Source organism: Vulpes lagopus, chromosome 2 (assembly GCF_018345385.1).
Source record: "Vulpes lagopus strain Blue_001 chromosome 2, ASM1834538v1, whole genome shotgun sequence".
Taxonomy (NCBI): Eukaryota; Metazoa; Chordata; class Mammalia; order Carnivora; family Canidae; genus Vulpes; species Vulpes lagopus.
This window is the reverse complement of record NC_054825.1, coordinates 131,869,249-131,892,865: the sequence shown is the minus strand read 5'-3', so window position 1 is coordinate 131,892,865 and position 23,617 is coordinate 131,869,249. Positions and strand designations below refer to the sequence as shown.

The window sequence follows — 23,617 nt, the reverse complement described above, 5'->3', positions numbered from 1 at the left end:
GCCTAGTATCAATGTTATCTCCAAACATATGCAATCCGCTTCCAACTTTATGTCCTTAAATCAACACCTCACCAAAAGCTCTTCTGAGCATGGTGGAAGGAATAAGTGGGTCCTGGCCATGGGGGCCTGGACTGGTGGGAGGAAGGTAAGTGTTGTATCCTACCCCACTGGGGTCCTTGTATTTGTAACACAGACCTACAAATCGGGGCACTCATATTAATAATCTTCTCAGTTAATGTCTATGGTGGTCGCCATGGTCTGAAGAATTGACCTTATTTATCAAAATCTAGATAAAGAATAGATGGAATAAATGAAAGAATTCTAACAACTGAGATAGCTTTGGTAGTGACTCTGATCAAAATGTATTTGTTAGCAGGCTGTGATTTTTTCCCCCTTTGTGTGATGAACACATACAATAGGGAAGCAGGGCCAGGAGAGAAGGGCTTCTGGGCTAGGCCCAGACCTAGATTCCTGTTCCAGATCTGTCTTACTCACTAAACTTGACCAAGTCATTTGACCTCACAGGACTTGGGTTTCCTGACCTGAGAAACGATGCTATTAGATCTCTAGAGGTATTTTCCAGTCTTTGATTGTATTGTTAACAAAGTCAGACCACATTAAAATAAACCACTATTAGGGATTTTAAATACTTTCATTCAGGAAAAGTCCTCTGTTTAAAGATGCTACTTGAATGTTTGTTTCTCCAAAGCATAAAGTGCTTGATTTTTAAAGTTAAAGTAATCTCTAGTTTGTTTGTCTAGGTTTGAATAGAACCCCAGACATTTAAAAAGGATCAAAACATTGGCTTCTGAAATCCTAGCAAAAATGGAGTGTGCTGTAATGAAATGTGATGCTTTTTTTTCTAAAGATTTAGTTATCTGAGAGTGAGCAAGGGAGATGCAGGAGTTGGGATGAGGGTGCGGAGGGAGAGGAAAATAATCTCAAGCAGACTTCCTGCTGAGTGCACTGGGACTCAATCCAATGTGGGGCTTAGTCTTAGGACCCTGCGATCATGATCTGAACCAAAATCAAGAGTCAGATGCTTAACCAACTGAATCCTCCAGGCGCCCCAAAAGGTGATGCTTTTAAAGAGCATTTACTATCGGCAATTGGTGAAAAGTACGAATTGATCCTACTTTATAATAATGAATCAGCACTGGTAGGAGCATTCATGGCATTGGTCAATTTGATATGTTTTAGATAAATTACGTGAGATCTGGGCTTCCAGCAAGATTTCCAAAGTCATTTTTGTCAGTAGTTCTGTTGCTTGGTGAAGTACATAAAAATAGTGGCCCTCAGCGTTTTGGTGATGAATCTACATAATATCAAGGCATTTTTTCAAGGCATATTTATTCAAAACCAAAGTTGACTTCAAATGAACTCTTTCTGCTGTCAGAAATCTCTGCAATCTATTCGGAGTTGGTTCTCACACTGAATAGATTTGAAAAATGACTATGATTCATAGGTCTTAAGTATAGGGAAAGGAGTCTCTTTGAAGCTCTCTGTTGAGAGTTCAATCAACCTTGATGATGACTCAAAATATTGATGGATTCCAGAGTTGCTGGTCCTGTATTTTCTGAAACCAAACAGTCATTGAATAAAACCCCTTATTGATGACACAGAAATCTGGAGATGGGGAGAAATCTGAGTTTTCTGATGCTATTAACTCTTTCTTTTTCAATTTAGTTGCTCCAACTATCACATTTCTCGAATCTCCAACCTCAGACCACCACTGGTGCATTCCATTCACTGTGAAAGGCAACCCCAAACCAGCGCTTCAGTGGTTCTATAACGGGGCAATATTGAATGAGTCCAAATACATCTGTACTAAAATCCATGTTACCAATCACACGGAGTACCATGGCTGCCTCCAGCTGGATAATCCCACTCACATGAACAATGGGGACTACAAGTTAGTAGCCAAGAATGAGTATGGGAAGGATGAGAAACAGATTTCTGCTCACTTCATGGGCTGGCCTGGAATTGATGATGGTGAGTATCTGATGCTTTTGCATCTGGGGAGAGGATTGGGTATATAACTCAACTGTTGACAAAATGGTGCCCACAATAAACCACCTCCAAACGCAGGGGCTTAAGACATTATTATTTAAGTCTTGGCTGTGGGTCAGCTGGGGCAGTTTTGTTCAGTGTGTCTTTATTCTGGGGTGCAGGTGAATAAGTAGTGGCTACATAGGAGACCTCCATCTTAGTAGCCAGTGGAGATGGCAAGAGGGCAACTAGAAATAAGCTTGGCTTCTCAGGGCCTGGCTACTGTACTGGCACATGGTCTCTTCAGGCCATATACCACCAGCCAGTGGAAGCCATAAGGCCAAAGCCAAGTCCAGGGGCAGGGACTCATACTCCCTAGGAGGTGATGGGGGGATGAACAGTAGCCTGATGCACACATTATTTTTATTTCAAGTGTTAAGTGATGTTGTTTACTCCTAATGGCAAAACCCATGCAACCTGTGCACTGGTGGACGGTATTTGGTTGGCACATCTGTTTCCTAGCTCCTTATCCGTTTGAAATTTAGAGTTATGCCCACTTGCTGTGGATGAGGAGCCAGGGTCCTGGAATGTGTGGCATACCTGGGTGGAGTGGAAGCATTCTTCTATCAGATCCTGAGTTGTCTTTATAGGAGTGGTAATGGTCCCACTTGACCAATGGTTTGGACTGGGAAAAGGATGGCCGGCATCAAGAGTCCATTTCACGGCCAGCAGGAGAATTCCAGTGTGAGCCCCAGTAGTGGCAGGGACGAGCATCGTGCCTTTACCTGCATCAGATACTGTTGTTTTGTAGAGTATTCTTACTTTCTGGATCTTGATGCCCAGATACCTGATAACATTGTGGAGGTTGAGGCCTGTTTGGGCACTGGGGCCTGGGTGTGAATAGAAGTCTCTATAGTGGCCCTCAGTTCATCACAAGTGCACAAAGATGGCATGGCGGAGGAAAGGGAAGGAGGAGACTTGGAGGCCTGTGAGGCAGGGGCTACGTGGGCAGCATGAGCTTGCGGGGCTCGCTGGGCAGCCCCGTGGACACAGATGACGCTTGCGAAGCCACCTTCAGCAAACATGGAGATTACAGTCATTTCGTTACACAGTAAGCCTCTCCCAATATTACCCTGGTATCTATTAAATAGCTTTTTAGATGCACAAGCTTCCTGAGCATGTTTAAAACATTTGAATTATGTGAATTTGATTTACAAATAGCCTTTCAGGAGCACATAAAACAAGCTACGTTTGGATGCCTTACCCAGACTACCACTGGCAGTTGTCTATTCCATTAAATCTTCCTCTTCATTGAGAGTTTAGCTGCTTGGCTACATTTGCTATAGTAAATCTCTAGATTACTGTTTCTTTCTTCGCGTTTGGGGGAATACAGCCTTACAGTGAAATCCACAGCCTCTGCCTGGGGACAATCACTTTATGTTTGTTTTTAAATAAATATTTTATTTGTGAATGATTTTGGGTGTTCAGGGAAGCTGCAAAGACACCACAGGGTCCCCAGACACCCCTTACCCAGTTGTTACTATTGTGAATGTCTCGCATTATTGCAGGGTTGCCTTTGTCCAAAGGAAGAAACTGACATTGGTGCATTATTATTAACGAAACTTGAGGCTTTATTTGAATTTTGCCAGCAGCTGCCTTTTGAAACCGTTGGAGGTGAACTTGATTCAGGGTGAGGGTCTGGCATTGGAAAGTTTTAGAAGTTTTCTGTGTGCTTTGATAGATGTTCAGTGCTGCCAGAGTAAAGCCACTACTAGCCTCTGTTTAATACAGAGGTGGATGTATTTTCTTTTGAACATTTCTGTGTGGTGCCAATATTTGGTAGAGCTGTACTCTTCTTGTCCATGTGGCCTCATTTTTATCAATCATTTTTGTTTAGTTTTAACTTAGCTAATGATAGGAAAGAATTGATTTCTCGTGTAAGAATAACGTGGAGAGTCTCACATATTCCCTTTAAAGGAAACGATCATCTATCAAAAATAAAAGTCGAGGTTAATTTTACAAACACGTTGTTCTTTCTTCTTGTTCATTTGTTTTTATCAAGTCTTTAAAAAATATATATCTGATTTTTAAAAAGGGTGATTTTTTTTTTCCTCTTTAAGTATTTACTCAAGGACTGGCTATCAGGGAGTAATAAATGAAAGTGGAAATAAAAGAGACTTGGCCCAGGGTGATAGTGGATATAAATGGCTCTAGTGGGCCATAAACCAGTGTGACCAATTAGAGATTGACCTCACTTGGCTTGTGTGATAGGATCTTTGGTATTTATGAGATTTGTAACCATAGTATACAGATAATGGCCTTTTAAAGAATTGCTTCCTTACCCTCTTACTCTCCTTTAATAAAGAAAAATAAACAAATAGCAGTTACATATATATTTCCCTGCTGGTCTAAAGTCTACCAGTTTGGGATGACAGGTCAAACGTGGGTTTACATTCCTTCGGTATTTCTGTTGGTGTCACATAGTAATTGGTAAGAAGTTTAGTTCTTACAAATCTTTTTGATAAGATGTTTCAGCTACTTTCTTCCCAGTTGTTTTGATGAGATTTTTTTTTTTTTTTCACTGCAAGTTTCCTGACTCATGAGGAAGCAGGAGGCCTCTGATGGGTGAAGTGGGTTGCTTTTCCATATCCGGCCAGGAAAATCAAAATGGCAGCTCTGTCTGCTGTCTTCAGGGTGTGCCTTCCTCATTTAGCTCAGAAATGGGATAGTCCCATGGCATGGGAATTCACTATTTGTAGATAGAAAATGAAGAGTGCTGAAAGAAATTAAACAGAAATAAAAACAAAGGAAGAGAAAGTCTCTAATACAAGAGTTGGTGAGCTTTTTGATGAAGAAGATGGACTGATTGAATGTAGTTCTAGTCCTGATGGCCTCTCATACCATGTGGTACAGAAAACCTGACCGTGGCAGTAGACACCTGCTGCCTTCTGCTTGGAGAAACAATAGGCCAAAAGACCTGATCCAGTACCAGCCAGGTCAAGAGGGTGCCAGCCACAGGGTGTGAGGATATGAGGCTGTTGGTAGAGATTCCCCATACAGTGTCTCCCCAGAGTGCCAGGACCTTGCAGACTCTGACACCAGACTCAGCCAGGGTGCTAATGAAGAAGGACAGGTGTTATCAGACCTTGCAATATCAGCAGGATCCCAGACACCAAGCCAGTGTCTTCCCATCTGTTAGTCACTGGCAACCTGGCTAGTGACCAAAAAAGGAAGGGGGACTTTCTCAAACTCCAGACACCAGATTAATCATTTTGGATCCCACATGTAGAACTGAACTCAGCACTGGTCAAGTTTGGGTCACATTTAAAGCACAAAACTCAACTTGTAGCTTCCAAATGAAATCTAGAGAACCATGGCATTTGCCTTTCCAGTATACTGAGGAATGCAGCTTATAACAACCAAACTAATTTTATTTCGTTTCTATTTTCCATTGTCCCTCGAACATTTGTTCATTAGGAATAGTCTCCTCTGGCTCGTGAACACTATTGCCCTGCTCCTTGCCTCCTCGTTGGTCATTGAAATCAACTGGGGAGTTTTAATTGTTATTTCATTAATTAGCACACATTTCTAGGACCAACCTCTAGCAATTCTGATTCAGTGACTCCCGGATGAGGCTTGGGCTCTGGCATTTTCTATTTTTAAGAACCCTGGTAAAAAAAAAAAAAAAAAAAAAAAAAAAATCCCTGGTGACTCCAGTGTGCAACCAGAGGTGAAAGTCCCTGGTCTGAGCGAGAGCCCTGGCCCAAGTAAGATTTTTCTGCTCATTGTTGAGTAACAGTCCTTTGGATACTAGGTTGCAGACAAAAATCTCAATTGAAAAATAGCACGTCCTATCTGAGTTAGAATTCAAAGCCCTGGACTTAATTTAAGGGCCAATTTGCTCTCCTCTGCTAGTTCAGGCTGGCGGGATGGGGGTGGGGGCTGGAGCTGGCTAAGGAGAGTTCTGGCCCTTAGTTGCCCAAGTAGAAGTCAGTGGGCCCAGAGCCAGGGTGGTAGGCAGGCAGATGTCCTTGGTGGTGGCTTTGTCTCTTGGGACCTGGGTGTGCTCACTGCTGATTCACAAACCTTCTTCCTGGCTAGCATTATGGGATCTTGGCAGTTTCTCTTTCTCTGGTCCCCTCTCTTGCAGTTTCATGACAATAAGCAAACGTGTCTATATTCCAGCTGGTGGAAGCATCTCCTTTCTCAACACCAAGGAATGCAGCTTTGTGTTGCTAAGGCCCCTCTCCCCTCCAAGGGGCTGTGGTCAAGGCAGACTTTCTCTCATGCTGCCTCTGTCTAGTTCACCGGGAGTCCTTGTGAGCCTTCATCCCAATACCTCTGGGCTTACAGGTGGAACTCAAATATCACCTGCATCTTACCACCACGGGTTGCTTTAGCCTTTGCTGGCAGGGGTCAGGCATTTGTCCTCACAGACTTCTGCCTGAAGGGAACTCAATTTGGGTTCTCAGAGTGCTGCTGTGGAGGCCCCATGGCTACATAGAAACTACTGTGTCAGTCCTGTATGAGCACCTTTGTCATGTCCTCTTTGGGACCTCTGGAAGTCTGTGTGAAGCAGAGGTTTCAAAGGACATGGATCCAGATCTCAGCCATTTCCTTTGTAAATTCTGCAGTGTTATCCTTTGCTTAGGCAGACACACATGAATATAATCACCAACATACCCTTCCTCACCTCCCTTTGTGTTTGTCCTCTGTGGCCATTAGGGAGGAACTTTCTGTCCAGAAGTATTTTTCTCTCAGCATGGCTATGTCTTCCTCATCTAGAGGCTTGGGTGTGCACAGAGAAGACCTCAGGACTCTGCCACTTGATTACATGAGAACTTTCTAGACTTGGTGCTCTAAGGAGAAAACTAAGTCACAATTTGGTTCCTGGAGAGGAGCGTTAAATGTAAGCTTCTTTTCTCCCTCACCTCCCCACTCCCCATTCAGGATGGGCTCAGAGGTATATCACTGGGGACTAAACATTCTCCTGCCCTTACCCCTTCCCTTTGTCACAGTCACTGCCAGAGAATACTCACCCCCCGTACTTGGGTTTCTAGCTATTTTTAGGTCTGCTTTATGCTTCATTGTAGAATTGCCATCCTCTATGCCCACCAGGCCTTTTGACTTTGGTCAAACTTCTGATGGACTTAAAAGTTAGGACTTCTCAAAATTTAATGAGCATAGCTTTACTGGAGATCCTGCTAAGACACAGGTTCTGATTTCATGAATTTGGGGAAGGGTCTCAGATGCCACATCTCTGACAAGCTCCCAGCTGATGTAGATGCTGCAGATCCCAGATCACACTTTGAGTAGTGAGGGTAGTTCCCTTCTGGCCTGCAGAACCTGGGAGAAGCCACTGGAGGAACTGCACAGGCATCCACCAAGATGGTCTCACTAACTCCTTGAGGACATTGATGAGTAATAATGATAACAATACAGAATAGTTTGTGCTCAGAGATGCACTCTAATTGGGTTTGGCAAAAGGTAAGATGAATTCAATATGTGGTTTAAGGAGGCTTAGGGAAACTGAATAAAGTAGAGCCCTGGTGTAGCATGCATGTAGGAAGCACGGGCCTGTCTGGAGAGGCTCCAAAAATTCTACTTCGAGGCCAGAAATAAGACTTCTCTGAGATGACAGTGATCCACTATGTGGCTGTCATTGGCATTCAGTCCTATCTACAGAGAAGCACTCTTGTGAACACAAAAGTGTGCATGGAGACTGTCTAGTTAGAAGGTTAGAAGGGATGAGCGTGTCTTTTTCAGAAGTGTAAGCAAAAATTAATGGCCGAGAGATTACTTGTGGGTGTAATCAGGAGGAAACCTGGGGCCTTTGCTAGCATCTTCGGATCAGATAGTGTGAGTTTCAATAATTGTCAAGGCCAGATATTTCTATAATTGGAACACGTTGATTGTTTAAGAGCAGATTCTTTGATTAAAATCTCACCCAAGTGATTAATACTGTAGGCTTGGCATGGACCTACCAGAGCACTAAGTGATAGAAAACCCGTGCTCCAAAGCTTCCCATTCTTCAGGCAGTACATAAAAAGTCTCTCTATGGCCCACTCATTCAGGAAGAATGTCACAGCTCAAGAATGCTCATTCACACAAGCGGTGGGAGTTAGTGACTTATGCTTCCTAATTCGGGAGCAGTTGTCTCGTATGCAAAATATGCGTCAGGAACAAAGTATAAATATTGGAAGAGTTTTCCCCACAGCTTCTCATTTGTGCTGTTTTATCAAAAGATTCATGACGTCTGGATGAACCAGCGCTCTCTGCAGCACTTAGAATTGCCCTCAAACTGGCAGATTTAGATTTGGTGTACTTGGGCCAAAGAATGTAGGGAGAGGAAATTTCTCCAAATGTTGCACATTAAGAGAATATAAAGCCCCCGACGACTTGCTCTTTGGCCATTTGTCAGGACCCATGTCTTGTCCTGGGAGGGAAAGGAAAGAATGTTTGACCTGCTTTTCTGCCTTAAATAACCGCGAAGAGTATGGTTTGGCTATAGGCTCGTAATAATCATGATAATTAAGATTTATACTTAAATAGTACTTTATGTCTCAAGAGTACTAATGTTAATTAATTACGCTTCCCGAGGCTCCTGCTGAGTTGCCAGAGCCAATGCTATTATCCTCTCCTGAGGTATGGAACATTCCTTTGTCACAGGAAAAGTGAAGAGCCCCCTGATGCTGCATAGTAGTTCAGCCAAAAATGAAACCCAGACATCTGAGCCCCCAGTGTGTTGGGGCCCTGAGTTCAGCCTGCCATTCAGAAAAGGAAGAGAAAAAGGATCTGGAAATTAGAAGGAGGGACTGCCATGAGTTAGACCACACTATTGACAAACCAAGGATGGTTGATTTGAAAAGAATGAATCTTTTGCTATTATTTGGAATTCTTTGAAATATGTCTAATGATCACACTAAACAGAGTCTGAAAATAGAATTGAGAGAGAAGTCTTTTTTTGTCTTTCTTTCTTCTTTCTTTCTTCTTTTCTTTCTTTCTTTCTTTCTTTCTCTTTTTCTCTTTTTTTTTTCTTTTTTTTTAAGGGCATTAGAGAGGGACTAGAAGTAGAAAGAAAGAAGCAGATGTGTCTTCTGGCCTCCACCATCATTTTTATCTATGCAGCAGGACAGAAGGGGAAACCTACCCACTTTCCCACAATGTTTCTTTATCTCTTAACTGTAGAATCCTACAGTGAAAAAGTCATGGAGTTTTACTCATGAAGACTTGTGTAGACTCATAAGATTTACTCATGAGCTGTAACAGCTTAGAATAGAGAAGCTAGTGCCTTCCCTTTAAAGGTGTTGAACATGGAGGTAAAGGATGGTGAAGTACTTTGGTTTGATATTTTTGGGGAGAAAGGGACTTTACCATCCACTGTTAGAAGCCTGAATGCTCTAAGCTCTGTTGTTTGGAGGCACAGACATCCCACGCGCGATCCAGAGCTTGGTCAGGAGTGCCGGTGTGGCCACAGTCCAGTGTGCTGTGCTCTGTACCTGTTGATCCTGGTCCCCAAATTCCTAACAACATGCCTGAGGTCCAGAACAAAGCACACAGGCATGTAGCACCCACCAACACCTCAGCAAACTTTTCAGAAAACAGAATCAAAACATGAGACAGGCAACAATTTGTGTGTGGCAGGCACCTTCTTTGGGTTGGGGAGGAGCCACTGTTTCCAGATAGAGTGAGCTGGCGGGTGGCTGATGCTTGTTTGGAATGGCGTGGGGTTGACGGAGTTCCTGAGTTTCAATATTTTATTCCAGAAATTTCCATATTTTATTATGGTGGTTTTCAACATGAAGTTTTAGGGTTGGATGCCACCTCCTGATGCCTCAGTCTGAGATTTCTTGCTCGATGAGCTACCAGGATGGTATTCCAGGGAGCACAGCTCTGCTCACATCCCCCTTACAAGCACATCGCTCCTTTATCTTTCATTCATTTTTCTTTGGCTTTTCTCCCTCAAAGTCAGTGTCTGCCTCTCCTTGCCCACCTTTTCGTCTTGAATATCTCAAACAGATGTTTCTAACTTTAGCATATTTAAACTAAATGAGAGGAACCAGTTTGAAATTAGACTTAAAAATGACAGGGTATTTTCACAAAATGACCATTGCCAGAGGTCTGAAAAGGAAGGGGTGACTTTGTCCTGTGTTTGCCTTTAACATGATGTTAATAACTACCTACTGTCAAAGTATAAACACCGTGGGAGGTTAGCTCGACCGAGAAGTTGCTAGAAGCAAAATACTGTGTTTGGTGAACCAGGTTTTGCTAGAGTACTGTGACCCTTGCTTGACATAAACTCTGGATCTGTGTGTAATGTGTTGGGCTTCCTAAACCTTTGTACCTGACGACGCATTTCTTTACTGTGCTTTATGTCCTCATCAGACATAGTGTAGTATGGTCAGGAGAGGGAAGTAAAAACCACATGACTGTTCTGCCCACATTGTCTTTCTGTGAGTTTCATAATCCTGCACTAAATTTGAGTATTTCGGACAGTGAATATAAAGTGACCGCTCTTCTCATACATTTGAGAAAATGAAGTTAGGAAAATGTAGTCCTTTTCAGAAAGTGTAGACGTGACCTAAGGGTTTTGTTGCTGTACTTGGTGGGAAAGGCGTGTGCTCATATGAATTGTAAGTCTGGCAAAAGGTGAGTTTTCCAGATTATGGGCTAACCTATTTACTTTTGCTCCCATCTCAAATCCTTTTTCTATACCTAACATTTGCTGCATTGAACTGATTCGATGTTCTGGATGTTCCCAGGGGCCCCGTGTGAGTAATGTGTTGAGGTGTTCCCTTTCCGTGACAAACTCAATTATACCTAAACGTCAGGCATTTTCACTGCAGCCCTTCTTCCAATGCATGGTCTAGATACATCTGGCTCTGAATCCTCAGCCTTTTTTCTTTTATGGGATTGCAAGTTTAAGGGCAGGTGGCAACTGTATGTGGGTCCCTGAGGGCTTAAGAACAAATCAGGGTGACTGGCGAGTCCTAGTTTTCACACTAAAAGTCCTATGTTTGGGGAAAGCCATTCTTCCTGGACAAACTGCAAGGATTTGCCTGGGACTATCCCAGTTTTAAAACCTAGAGTTCACTGTCTCAGGAATGCCCTCAATCTCAAGCAGTCTGGGATGGCCAACCTAGTCCAAATGAAAGTCTGTATCTTTATATCCAAATAACTTTAAAAAATTGAATTGAGTTAATGAATTGTTAAAAAAATATTTTTAGTCTTCCTACTTTGGCAACTATATGTTTATAATGACTTGGAAGACTGGGTTTGAGGATCGAATTCTCCCAGATTCTTGGAGGTCCATGCTGGAAGGTAGTGGTTTTGGTAGAGCTGGTTCCTGGCCATAGCCCCTGCCCTGTGCCTCTGACTACATGATGAAAGATATGTGAGAAGCAGTGAGTGGGCATGTGGACACCCTTGCTCACCTGCCCTTGCTCGGCCCTTACCCCTCCCTGAGTCTTGGGTCAAAATGTGCTCATACTGGTGGTGTGGCCACCTGTGGGCTGACAGATGTGGAGAAAAAGCTAGCAAGTCCTAGGAAGTATGTTTGGGGTGTATGGGGAAGGAAATCTGGGCCCTGGGTCCTGTGGCCTGGGTCCTGGGTCCTGGAGTGAGGTCTAGAAGTAGAGTGTGGACTCTGGTGGGTAAGTATACTTGCAGATGCAGACTTGTGTATAGAGTGCATAGTGAGGAGGAGGCCAGAGTGGGATCTTGTAAAGTAATGGATTACTGAGCAGTTCAAAGAATGACTTGCTCCCTTGGGGTACTAGAACCTTTCCTTTAGTAGGGGTAGGAAATCCTCACAGTGACAGGGTACCCATGCGGCTCAGGGACTTTGCAAAGGGAAAGGATTTCAGCACGTGGGTAGGTGCCCCGCATATGACATCACTAGGACTGCCACAGGAATTTCATGCTGCTTTATCCACTGAATCATCCTTCAAACTGCAAGACAGCTTTCAAGGCCCATCTCAAGAATGTCACACCTACTACAAATAATTCTAACAATAAATATTAACATATTGTAACTCAAGACTACTTTGAAATGGTGTTTGGGATAATAAAACTCAAAATGCTATTGAAATATGCTGGAATCAGTGAATTTGCATGAATTGACACAGGGCCATCTCATATGGTGACACAGGTTGTGCACTGCACAATTTCAGGCTGTGTCATTAACATAGACTATAGTCTAGATGGCTCCCCCATTTAGCATGGAATGCTCTGCAGTTTGCAGCGTCCCTGAATCGATGTACACAGCCATCTACTTAATGTTTCCCCTGATAACAGATATTCTTGACATGAACTGTGTTAAAATTCGTATTTGAACATCAGGGCCATTTTTATTTGGTTCTTCATTTAAGCTACCTTTGGTTATTTACTAGGGAGTAACCTGAACAGAAAATTGGTTCAAATTTTCCCTTATCTTAAATGATATTTTTCTGCTAAAGGGTTTAGAAGTGAAATGAGAGCTGAATAAGCTTTACAGTTTACAAGTAAGTAAGTGAAGACAAAAGCATAGAAAGTAGCTTTGGAAATTTATTTTGTAATCACGCAATGTTATATCAAATTGTAATTTTATTTCCAAGTAGGCTTTCATATAGAGACCCAGTAGTTCTGATTGGAGAGTAAATAGCAGATGATTTTGTCACTGGTTCTTCTTGACAATGATTTAAAAAAAAAATTTAAAACGCTTTTGTAAATTTTCATGGGAATATTTGACAACAGAGTATTCTGATCATCTTGGTAACTAAACAATCATCCCTCCCCCCAATTAAGTGGATATACTTTTGCATTTGTCTCTGACATAACATTTACGTGTAATCTCTTCTACATAAATCATTTCAATAGAGAAAGTCCATTTATTTTTCCATGTTGTATTAAAGGCAAAGAAAGGGTTTGTTTATTCAGCCTTGGCAACCCGCTCTGAACACCAAGTGGAGAGCAAAACTGCATTAGATACCATTATTCGGGCTGGTTGATTGTTTGTGAAAGTGAGTAGACCTGCCAAAATACACTTTGAAAGTAATACCCAAACTGTCAGAGGTTTTATCTTTTGTTATTTAATGTGGTATGGGGATGATCTGTCTCTGGAATAAAAGTACTGGGATTGTAGTTAAAATGGCCAACTGTACACTAGAAACGGTCATAATGCATTGATTGGTGAAGTTTTTCTGGCTATAAAGTCATTTGTAATTTATCCTCATTCATTTCTTTTCTTTTGAAGGGATAGAGGTTTGGGGGCTGGGGAAGGAAATGGTTCATGTGAAGAAGCAAACCAAGACTTGAGGTTTCATGTACCTGTTCCATAAAGCAACCTGTAACCCTATAAAACCTCCAGTATATATTTAACTAATTTTAGTGGGGATACTTAGTATTCACTCTGAATGCATACTTACAAATCTCTGCTCTGTTTTCCTTTTAGGTGCCAACCCAAATTATCCCGACGTAATTTATGAAGGTAGCTATCACGTTGTTTTTATTTATATTTTTTTCAAAATGTTCGTCTAAAATGAGCTAAATCAACTAAAAGAGAACCTTTAAGCTCGGTTAAATATACCCTTTAAGCATTACATAGGCCACAATGATATTTCAAAAATCATTCAATATTGATGGCTGTTTTCCCTTGATATTTACAGTGCTTGTAAATAGCATTTTCTCTCTCATGCTCTGTTCTTGGAAGTAAATCCATTCCACTGTAACAGACATTTTGTTTCTATAATTGGGAACTAATTACCTGTTTAAAAGCCATGACTACCAAGAAAAGGGAGGTGTATCAGTTTCTGGCTTTGACAGTAAACCCAATTCAAAATTATGTTTCTTGTATAATAAAGAAGTTTGGCTCACAGACAGGAGCCTCAAAAGTAGGGCATGTTTATAGGTTTGGTTAAACCAGGAGCTCAACCATGTCATCAGGTACCCAAGTTTTTCATTTTTACATGCCCCCTGCACACTGCGCCCACTTCACCAAAGGCTGGCTCCCCTTGTGGTCATAAGACGATGCTGTCACTCACATTGTTGGGAGAAATGGAACAGCATTGGAAAGCAGTCCCAAAGAAAGGGAACTCTCTCAGAGATCTCAGTCAGCCCTCCTTGAATCTGATTCCAGACTCAGTGGGTCATGGTTCATTCTTGCTCCCATTACATAAGAGGGATGGATAAACCCTTGACTAACTGGAGCTACCATGGAGTTTAGATCAGCTTGCTTAGAGAATGTCATTGAACCCCTTGAATTATATGGGGTTCTCTTAGGAATGTGGAAAGGGAGAAGCTGGAAGGCGCACTACATAAGCTTTTAACTGGATATCTCATCTCTACTTTGCTACTTTAATAGAATGCCAGGGATGTTTAATCAGGTGTGAAAATCCGTCTTGAACAGATTTCCAAACTACCTTCATGACCAAGAAGCTTCTGTTTAGGAAAGTGGCAGCCTCAATTTCCAGCCTTGGCTCAAAATTTAGGACTGATTAAAAGATCGATTAAAATATGATATGTATACACTTGTTCTATTAAATATTCCATCTTTAACTTTATGTACATACTGACATTTTATTTTTTATAAGAACTCATTCTAAATTTGTATATTTGTTATATGTGCATGTATTTAACTTGAGCAAATTTTAACTGGGAGATTATATTGTCTTTACCTGTTTTATGCATGTCAACCTTTGTTTCCTTCAAGCTGTGGTTTGGATGATTTTGTGCATGTGATTTGCATACTTTTGTTTTTCTTTGTCCTGATATGGCTTAAAGAAAAAGTATCTCAAATTGTGTCACAGAGAGGTATGTTTGAATTCTGATTTTCCATTTTAAAATTATGTTTTGGACTCTTTTCCAGTAACTTCAAGAATTTAAAAATGCCATCTTCTCATTGGCCTCAGATCCCACTTTGGATCTTTGGGCCAAATATCATGATATTAAACTATCGATGCTTTAGTGAATAATTTTGCATGAGTGGCTCATTAGTCTATGAAAAGGTAAAAAATTAGCCAATGGATGATATTTCTAATAGTTGGTTGAAATTAATGGTCTAGTATATTTACAATGAAAATGGTGACAATGTAGTTTTGGTGTTAAGAATAAAATAGTAAACAGAAAATAGATGTTTTTTCTGTTACTACTTATTCACATTCAAGGAACACTCTGCTAATAGAAATATAATTTAAATTTGTTGCACCAAGGTCAGCATGATAGTCCTACTGAGGGAAGTTTAGCTAGGGCTGACTTAATGAGGTTGTTTGTTCAGGGTGGAAATTTCAGTCCCCAAATCTATTTAGAATAAAAATACCAAACATTTATAACCAACATTGTCTGTAATAAGTTAATAAAAAATTTTCTATGACATTTAATACATAATATTACTAATAAAAACTTTCACCCCCCCAAAAAAAACAATCATTGATTTCCGATAAATGATCTGTATAGATGAAAACTGATTCAGAGGAATGGCAGTGACATTTGAGACACAGTGTATGAGGACATTTCTCATAATTCTCAATATTGAATTGGTGCAGCTCCCTCTATTAAATCAGAAACTGAAATGTTGGCAATTCAGACCTTTTCAAACAAGTTCATCTGTGCACCCAAGTTCTCATCAGTGTTGCGACCATAGGCCCTCTTGAGTGACTTCCTCTTATGCAAATAGGATGCATTTGCCCTGGAATCAGCATTACTGATTTCAAGTCTGTTTCATGTTTAGGCTCTTCCACCTTCTTGCCAGTTGACCTTAGCTTAGTCATTTAACTTTGCTCACATTACTTTCTTAAACTGTAAAACTGGCAGTTAGATTCCATATCTGAAGGCCCTTCCAGGTCTAAAATGTATGAATCTTAGATTATTGATTCCCCTTCATATTTATACTAAAGACTTCATTAAAAAAAAGGGGGAGGGGGATATATTCTTACCTACAAAGGAAAACCTGGTTTAGAATTTAACTGCCACACCAGTGGTGGAAAGATCTGGGTTGCATGACAGTTGAGCATCAATGCAATCCCAGCACTGCAATGGCTTTAACCCAAGAGCTGGGTCATGCTCCTCCCCTGCTAGGCTGTCAGTGGCTTGGAATCTTCGGGATTTATCTCGCTTCATTGTTTTGGGTCATACTGTGGCCTCTTGTTTGTGGGTAGCCCAGTGACAACTTCATGGTTCCTTTTCTTTCTCATTTCTCCAATTTAAGATTATGGGACTGCAGCAAATGACATTGGGGACACCACAAACAGAAGTAACGAAATCCCTTCTACAGATGTTGCTGACAAAAGCGGTCGGGAACATCTTTCGGTGAGTGGATAAATAGTCGTTTCCTAGATTGGCTCTGAGCCCTTTGGATGCTTAAATATTGGAGGAGTAGAACTGCTTGGGTGCATGTCTTACAACATGACATTTTTACTGTTCAGGTGTGAATGGGCTGTTGATGTTTGGGGTAAGTCACAGAAAGGTTTTGTTTTGTTTTTGTTTTTAAAGATTTTATTAATTTATTCATGAGAGACACAGAGAGAGAGAGGCAGAGACATAGGCAGAGGGAGAAGCAGGCTCCATATGGGGAGCCCGATGCAGGACCCGATCCCAGGACTCGATGCAGGACTAAACCACTGCATCTAAACCCAGGCATCTCAAATTCACAGAAAGGTTTAAGAGAAGTGATAAACATGCTATGTAGCCTCTGACTTACTTGCTTCCCCTTTTATGCACTGCTTTAATTGCTAGGGGTTCTTACTTAAAATGTCTGTCCTTTGGGCAGCCCGGGTGGCTCAGCGGTTTAGCTCTGCCTTCAGTCCAGGGTGTGATCCCAAAGATCCAGGATCCAGTCCCACGTCGGGCTCCCCGCATGGAGCCTGCTTCTCCCTCTGCCTGTGTCTCTGCCTCTCTCTCTCTCTCTGTCTCTATGAATAAATGAATAAAATCTTTAAAAAGAAATTAAATGTCTGTCATTTAAAACATTATCACTAGAAGAATAATGTCTCATTCTGGGACACCAGTCATTATTCCCATCTTCTGCACCTTCACACCTGTCTTGTTCAGTATTTTAATTAATTAATTAATTAATTAATGTTGTTCAGTATTTTAAGAAGAGTCTCATTGCCCACTAGATTTAAGGAACCCCGTAGGTTCTGGGAGGGACTGGCTGTGGGAAGATAGCAGGAAGAATGTATAGCAGGTGTGTCGTTTAGGAGTTTATCCTTTGGTCAGAGCTCTGAGCAGTGAAGGATTACCATACCAGCAGCTAGGATACAGGTAGAGAAGCCGTGGGATGTGAGATTGGACACAGAGGGGCAGGCGCTCCCCCTCCTTCCTGCTGGGAGAGCCAGCACATCTTTGTGGGGCTGGGGCATTTTCCAGTTGTGCGGGAGGGCTGGCATTTAGACCAAGAGGAAGTGAAAGGCAGGGGATTTGGGGTGTGTGCACAAGAGCTTGCAGACTGGAAGGAGGCTTAGACTGGAAAGTAAGGTGTGTGAAGGGCAGCAGTCAGAAGCACAGCCAGCGAGGTGGTTCTGCCAGGTTGTGCATATTTTTGTTTTTGTTTTTTAAAGATTTTATATATTTATTCATGAGACACACACAGAGAGAGGCAGAGACACAGCAGAGGGAGAAGTGAGCTCCCTGCAGGGAGCCCAACATGGGACTCATTCCCAGGGCCCTGCGATCATGACCTGAGCCAAAGGCAGACGCTCAACCACTGAACCACTCAGGCGTCCTGGTCGTGCAGTTTTGAAACACTGAGCCAGGGGTTAGATTTATCATGCAGGGAGGAGCCACTGACGGGGCATGCCTGAGCCCCAGGACTCTGGTGGGGTTGGTTTGTCAGCTACTCAGATCAAAGGCCAGCAGTGTACCTCATTCTTCACTTCCCTGTCACGTACACCCAGTCCCATGTGCCGTGAGCTCTGCCACCTTATAAACCATATCTCCTCACCTCCATGGCCACCACTGCAGGCTGACGCATGGGTGGGCAAACTGTGGTCGTTGGGCCAAGTAGGTTCACGCCCTGGTTTTGTGCCATCTGCAGACTAAGAATACATTTTAAAAAAATAACCTTTAAGTGGTTTGAAGTAAAATGAAAAGGAGAATGACATTTCATGACATGTGACAATTTGATGAAGTTCAAATATCAGTGTCCGTAAAAAATACAGTTTTATTAGAATGCAGTCGTGCCCAATTACATAGTGTCTGTGGCTACTTTGATGCTACAGTGGTGGCTGGAGTAGCTGTAGCAAGATTGCATGGCCTGCAAAGCTGGGAATATTTAGTATCTGGCCTTCCACAGAGGAAGTTTAAGACAGTTGCTCATTCCTGGATGACCTCCGCAGCCCCTACCTGTCCTTCCTCCCCCATCTCGTGATATTCTGGCTTTTCTTCATACAGCAGCCTGAGTAACTTTTGAAAAGCACAAATCAGATCACTCTTATTATCTCAGAGTCTTCCCAATGTGAGTGTAAGAAAACTTATATTATAAAAGCTCAGCTCCTCATGGTGGTAAAAGGGCCCTGCATATCTTGCCCTTGTCTGTGTCTGACTTCACCTCACACCCTGCCCTCATCTGTCTCACCTGTCTCTCTTAACTTTCTCTTGCATGCTCCAGGCTTATTTTTGTCTCACAGCCCTTATATCTGTGGTTCCCTCTATAAGGCATGCACTTCCCAACGGTCATCGCATGGCTTTGGTTAGTTGGTTGGTTATTTGGTTAGTTGATTGGTTGGTTAGTTGGCTAGTTGGTTGTTTGGTCATCAGTGACCACCAGGCAGCCATTATCATGTTCCATTTTCTTCAGAGCAGTTATTATTGTCTATAATTCTCGTTTCTTTATTGCTTACTTGTGTAATATCTTTTTTCCTTCCTTAGATTATTATTTTTTTTAAGAGAGAGAGAGTGCGGGTACATGTGGTGGTGGGGCAGGGCAGGGGGGCAAAGGAGAGAGAATCTTAAGCAGACTCCACACTTAGCATGGAGCCTGACATGGGGCTCAATCTCATGATCCTGAGATCATGGCCTGAGCCAAAATCAAGAGTTGGATATATACTTAACCAACTGAGCCACCCAGATGCCCCTCGTTTCCTAAATTCCTCAGTGAGTTTTTAAGTCTAGGCAACCTGGTCAGTAGTTTTTCAGAGCTGTATCCTTCATCCCTCGAATAGTGCCTGGCACCTAGGAGACAATAAACATTGGAGACTACATTACTGATTACAGTAATGGTGAATGCTCTAGAATGGGTTGCAGGACAGAGAGATTGAAAGTGGTATGATTAGTTGGGGGTCTGGAGCAGCAATAAAGAGTTGTGATTTATATTTAAACCATGGCCCTGGTGGTGGGAGCAAGAGGCTTATAACAGATGTAGCTCAGCTGCAAACTCAAAATACGCATATCCAGTATGTGGAGACACACACACACATATTTCCATAGATGACGATATGCATTGCATTGAAATAGCAAGGACAAATGCCCTGGTAGATCAGCTGTGGAATGTTTTCTACTTCCTGCCTTGTGCAATCATATCTGTTTATTCTCATACCAAACTGCTTAATGTTTTTTGGTTTGAGAAAGTTGTTTGTGTATATAAGGAATCCAAGGAGCATGTGTTAAGCCCACAGGTGTGTTCATAACCCAGTTACTAAAAATTACATGCCAACCTCAGTTTTCTCTTTTGAGACCAAATTATAAATTTAAGTGCCTAAGTGGCATATCTCAGTGATGCTTGAACTGTGTATAGTTGGGCCACTGGAAGGCAAGATCAGTGAGAATCATCTTTGTTCGAAGCTGGTACATTATAACTCCACCTGAGGTCCCTAGAAATCTGCATGAGAGGTACAAAACAACGCTCTATGGAATTTAAAGAAAATGTAAATCATGAATAGTTCCTGATCAGAGGGAGGGTTGTTAGATTAGAAGAAGAGTTTCAGAGTCAGTTGCTTATATAAAAGTTAAAGGTGTTATCAAAGCATTTGGAAGATAGCCTCGAATGCTCTCCTTTCTGATCCAATAAGTGTTCCTCATGAACCTTACTGGATTTTTTTTAATAGAACAGGTCCTTGTTCTATGCTGAGAGGTATTCTCAGATAAAAAACAATTAACCAACTGATCAACTAACCAGTCATGTAACTAACCAAATGACCAACTAGCCAATTAACTAGCCAATCAACTAACCTGCTTGCTTCCCACATAAAGACCACTCCTACCCCAACACATGCATGGTACATGGAATCAAATTTATCAAACAATTCATTTTTGAAGAAACAATTCTATTTGCTGTCATGGGATTCTTTGCTTATTAAGAGATTTTTTACATTTAGAGTTGCTTTAGTAGGTTTAAATATTTGCTAGCAGATCATTAGCTGCTCCCCAGCAGTAGAACCCTTCCCATTTTCCATATTGACTCAAACACTCTCTAATGAAATAAAGAAGTTAGGACAGGTATTACCATACCTGTGTACCAATGAGGAAATGGAGGCTTGCAGAAGGGAAGCATTATTAGCTCTCACAGCTCATAAAGGCAAGATGTCTTGTGAACATAAGGACCAAAGCTTCTGGATGCCAGTTGAATACTTTCTGAAGTGGGTCAGAGACTATCTGTGGTCCTAAAGAGAAGTTATAGGGCTTAGGGCTAGTCCCCACCATCTCTCCATCCCAGTTTCTTCCCTCATATGGAGAATATAAAAAACAATGAAATGGATTATAGGGGAAAGGAAAGAAAATGAGTGGGAAAAATCAGAGAGGGTGACAAAACATGAGAGACTCCTAACTCTGGGAAATGAACAAAGGGTAATGGAAGGGAAGGTGGGCAGGGCAATGGGGTGACTGGGTGATGGGCACTGAGGGGAGCATTTGACGGGATGAGCCCTGGGTGTTATAGTATATGTTGAGAAATCAAACTCCAATAAAAATACATAAAAAATAAAAAACCATAAAATACGGATTGAACATGTTTTATTCAATATTTCCCCTTCAGGTCTAGAATTTAACAAGATTGAGAAATGGAGAGCTAAAATACTATGATCGCTTTTCCATGGAAGTGTTAGAAATAAAGATGAGAAAAAAGCTTGCCCCAAATCATTAGGTACATTTGAGGGAAATGGCCTTAGTTAGAACAAGTTGATCTATAATTAGCCTTTTAAGAATCACAACCACTCTGTTTGTATATAGGCCACAGAGACAGAGTTAAGTCTGCACTCAAACATTTGCAGAGGTGTTCTGTGGGAGAGGTGCTCACAACTGCAGAGCCAAAGGAGAGGATTCTCACACCTTGTCTCTGCTCTGGCCAAATGCTTGGCATGTGCCCTTTCCCATCTTTTGTGCTCTCTTTAATGCTGTCCCCAGTGGACATTAGAGATGATGTCCAGGAGGATTAGCCATGTTTATAGCATCCTGCCTTTCCTCTCAGCCATGTGTTTTGAAGTAGTATAAAGGATAAATTATGGATAAGTCACAGGCTTTATACTAAGGCAGACTTCAGTTTGAATCCCAAGCTCAAAAGGTGTGATCTTGGGTTGCTTATTTACTTTTATATAAATCTCAGTTTTATAATCATCATAGCCAACGTTAATTTATTATCTGTCGTCATAGACTCTGTTCCAAAACTGTTATCTGCTCTAACTCACTGAGTATTTAAATAATCTGCAAGGTAGGATGATTATATTCCCTGTTTCACACATGAGGCATGTGAGATGCTGAGAGTTTGAGTAATTCTGAGGCCAGGCACTTAATAAGTGGTAAATCTAAATTTCAAACTCATGAGGAACTCATATATTCCTAATCTTTACTCTGTACTGCCTCTCACTCTGAGATGAGCACATCAGTCAGCATAAGCTATGTTGCAAGTAACAAAAATCCCCCAATCTTAGTGGCTTAAAATGATAAAGGTTTATTTCTTGCTTCATTATTTGTATTGACTGGGAGTTCTGTCAGTCTTGTCCTCATTCTAAGACTTGGTTGATAGGCAGCCACTTTTGGAAAGTTAGCATTTATTAAGGCCCAGAGGAAGGAGATGAGAGCAGGGTTCTCAGTGTTGATATGACTGATGTCATAATTGTGGGTGAATAACTCTTTGTTGTGGGGGGCTGTTAGGCATTGTAAGATATTTAATTTAGCAACATCCCTGGCCTTAGCTCACTAGATGCTAGTAGCACCCTCCTCCAGTTGTGAGAACCTCAAATTGACAGATGTCCCCTGAGTGTAATATTATACCTGGGTGCAAACCACTGCCAAAGATCTCAAAGTAGCAGTGAAATGGTCTACTTGCAGGGATACAAGTCTCACCTCATTGGCCAGAATTGGTCACATGCACCCATCTTACCACAAGTAAACCAGGAAGTGAATCTTATAAAGAGAAACACAAGGTGAAATAGAAGTGTTAGGTAAACAGCATTAATGATTACCACAGATGGGAATAATAATATCTGTCTTAAGGATTATTATGCAGAGTAAATGAAACAAAGAAAGTTAAGCATCTAATTAAGTGTGGACATTTAAAACAGCGTAGAGTAGGATTCTGCAAACCACATCCATCTGTTTTTGTAAGTAAAGTTTTATTGGCATCCAGTCATGCCCATTTGCTTACATATTGTCTACGGTTGCTTTCACTCTACACCAGCAGAGTTGAGAGTTTGCAAAACAGACCACATGGCCCCCAAAGCCTAAAGGATTTACTGTCTGACCCTTGACGGCAAAAATTTGCCACCTCCTGGTGTAGAGAGTCACACACCCTTTCTTGGGAGCAGGACCTTGGAGTGAGCAGCAGAAATGGAAGGAGATGCATTGTCCTGCTCCCATCTTTGTCCCTAAAATGTTAATATGTACTCCATTAGCATTACACACTTGTGCTCTGTGATCTCACTCAGGGTTGTGGCAGGATTCACACAGATCTGCATCTACTCTCTCTACTTGAATAATCCACATGTTGTGATTATATTTTTCAGTTTAAAAAATCTTTGTGTTGGGATGCCTGGGTGGTTCAGCGGTTGAGCACCTGCCTTTGGCTCAGGTCGTTATCCTGGGATCTGGGATAGAGTACCACATCTGGCTCCCTGCAAGGAGCCTGCTTCTCCCTCTGCCTATGTCTCTGTCTCTGTCTCTCTCTCTCAGTCTGTGTCTCTCATGAATAAATAAATAAATCTTTAAAAAAATCTTTGTATTGACATACGCATATGTGTACATATCATAAGTCTACCACCCAATGAGCTTTCACAAATGAACTGACCCACAGGTACCCCTCCTGCTCCCTTCCAGGCCTGCTCCCTGTTCCATGGGACCTTGATTTCTAAAAGCAACAATAGCCAACTTAAAAAAAATCTTTTTATTATGGACAGCTTTCTAACATGCATAACAGTAGAGAACATAGCAAAATGAACCCCATTGTATCTTTCACCAGCTTCAGAAATAGTATTGTATTATTTGAGTTTTGTCAGGTCTCTTTCCTCTCTCCACATAGGTAGGTGGGAGGATAGATAGATGGGGAGAGAGTAATATATCTCTATGTCTATATAGTATCAATTACACTGATATTTTTATAAGCTTATAACTTGTATTTTCTCATTTGTAAAGTAAGGATAATAACTGGACCCACAGGGGTGCCTGGGTGGCTTAGAATTTAAGCTCCTGCCTTTGGCCCAGGGTATGATCCTGGAGTCCCGGGATC

General features: G+C 41.7%; 1 protein-coding gene across 7 annotated transcripts in view; it reads left to right on the top strand.

Moving 5' to 3' along the window:
• The window catches only part of NTRK2 (neurotrophic receptor tyrosine kinase 2), a 332,403-nt gene that overhangs the window by 50,573 nt on the left and 258,213 nt on the right, over nt 1–23,617 (top strand). For all 7 annotated transcript variants that reach the window (XM_041744000.1, XM_041743999.1, XM_041743998.1 and 4 more), the window contains 3 exons: nt 1,687–1,992; nt 13,421–13,456; nt 16,172–16,272. In XM_041744000.1, coding sequence (XP_041599934.1) covers nt 1,687–1,992; nt 13,421–13,456; nt 16,172–16,272 — 443 coding nt within the window. The remainder of the gene's footprint in view (nt 1–1,686; nt 1,993–13,420; nt 13,457–16,171; nt 16,273–23,617) is intronic.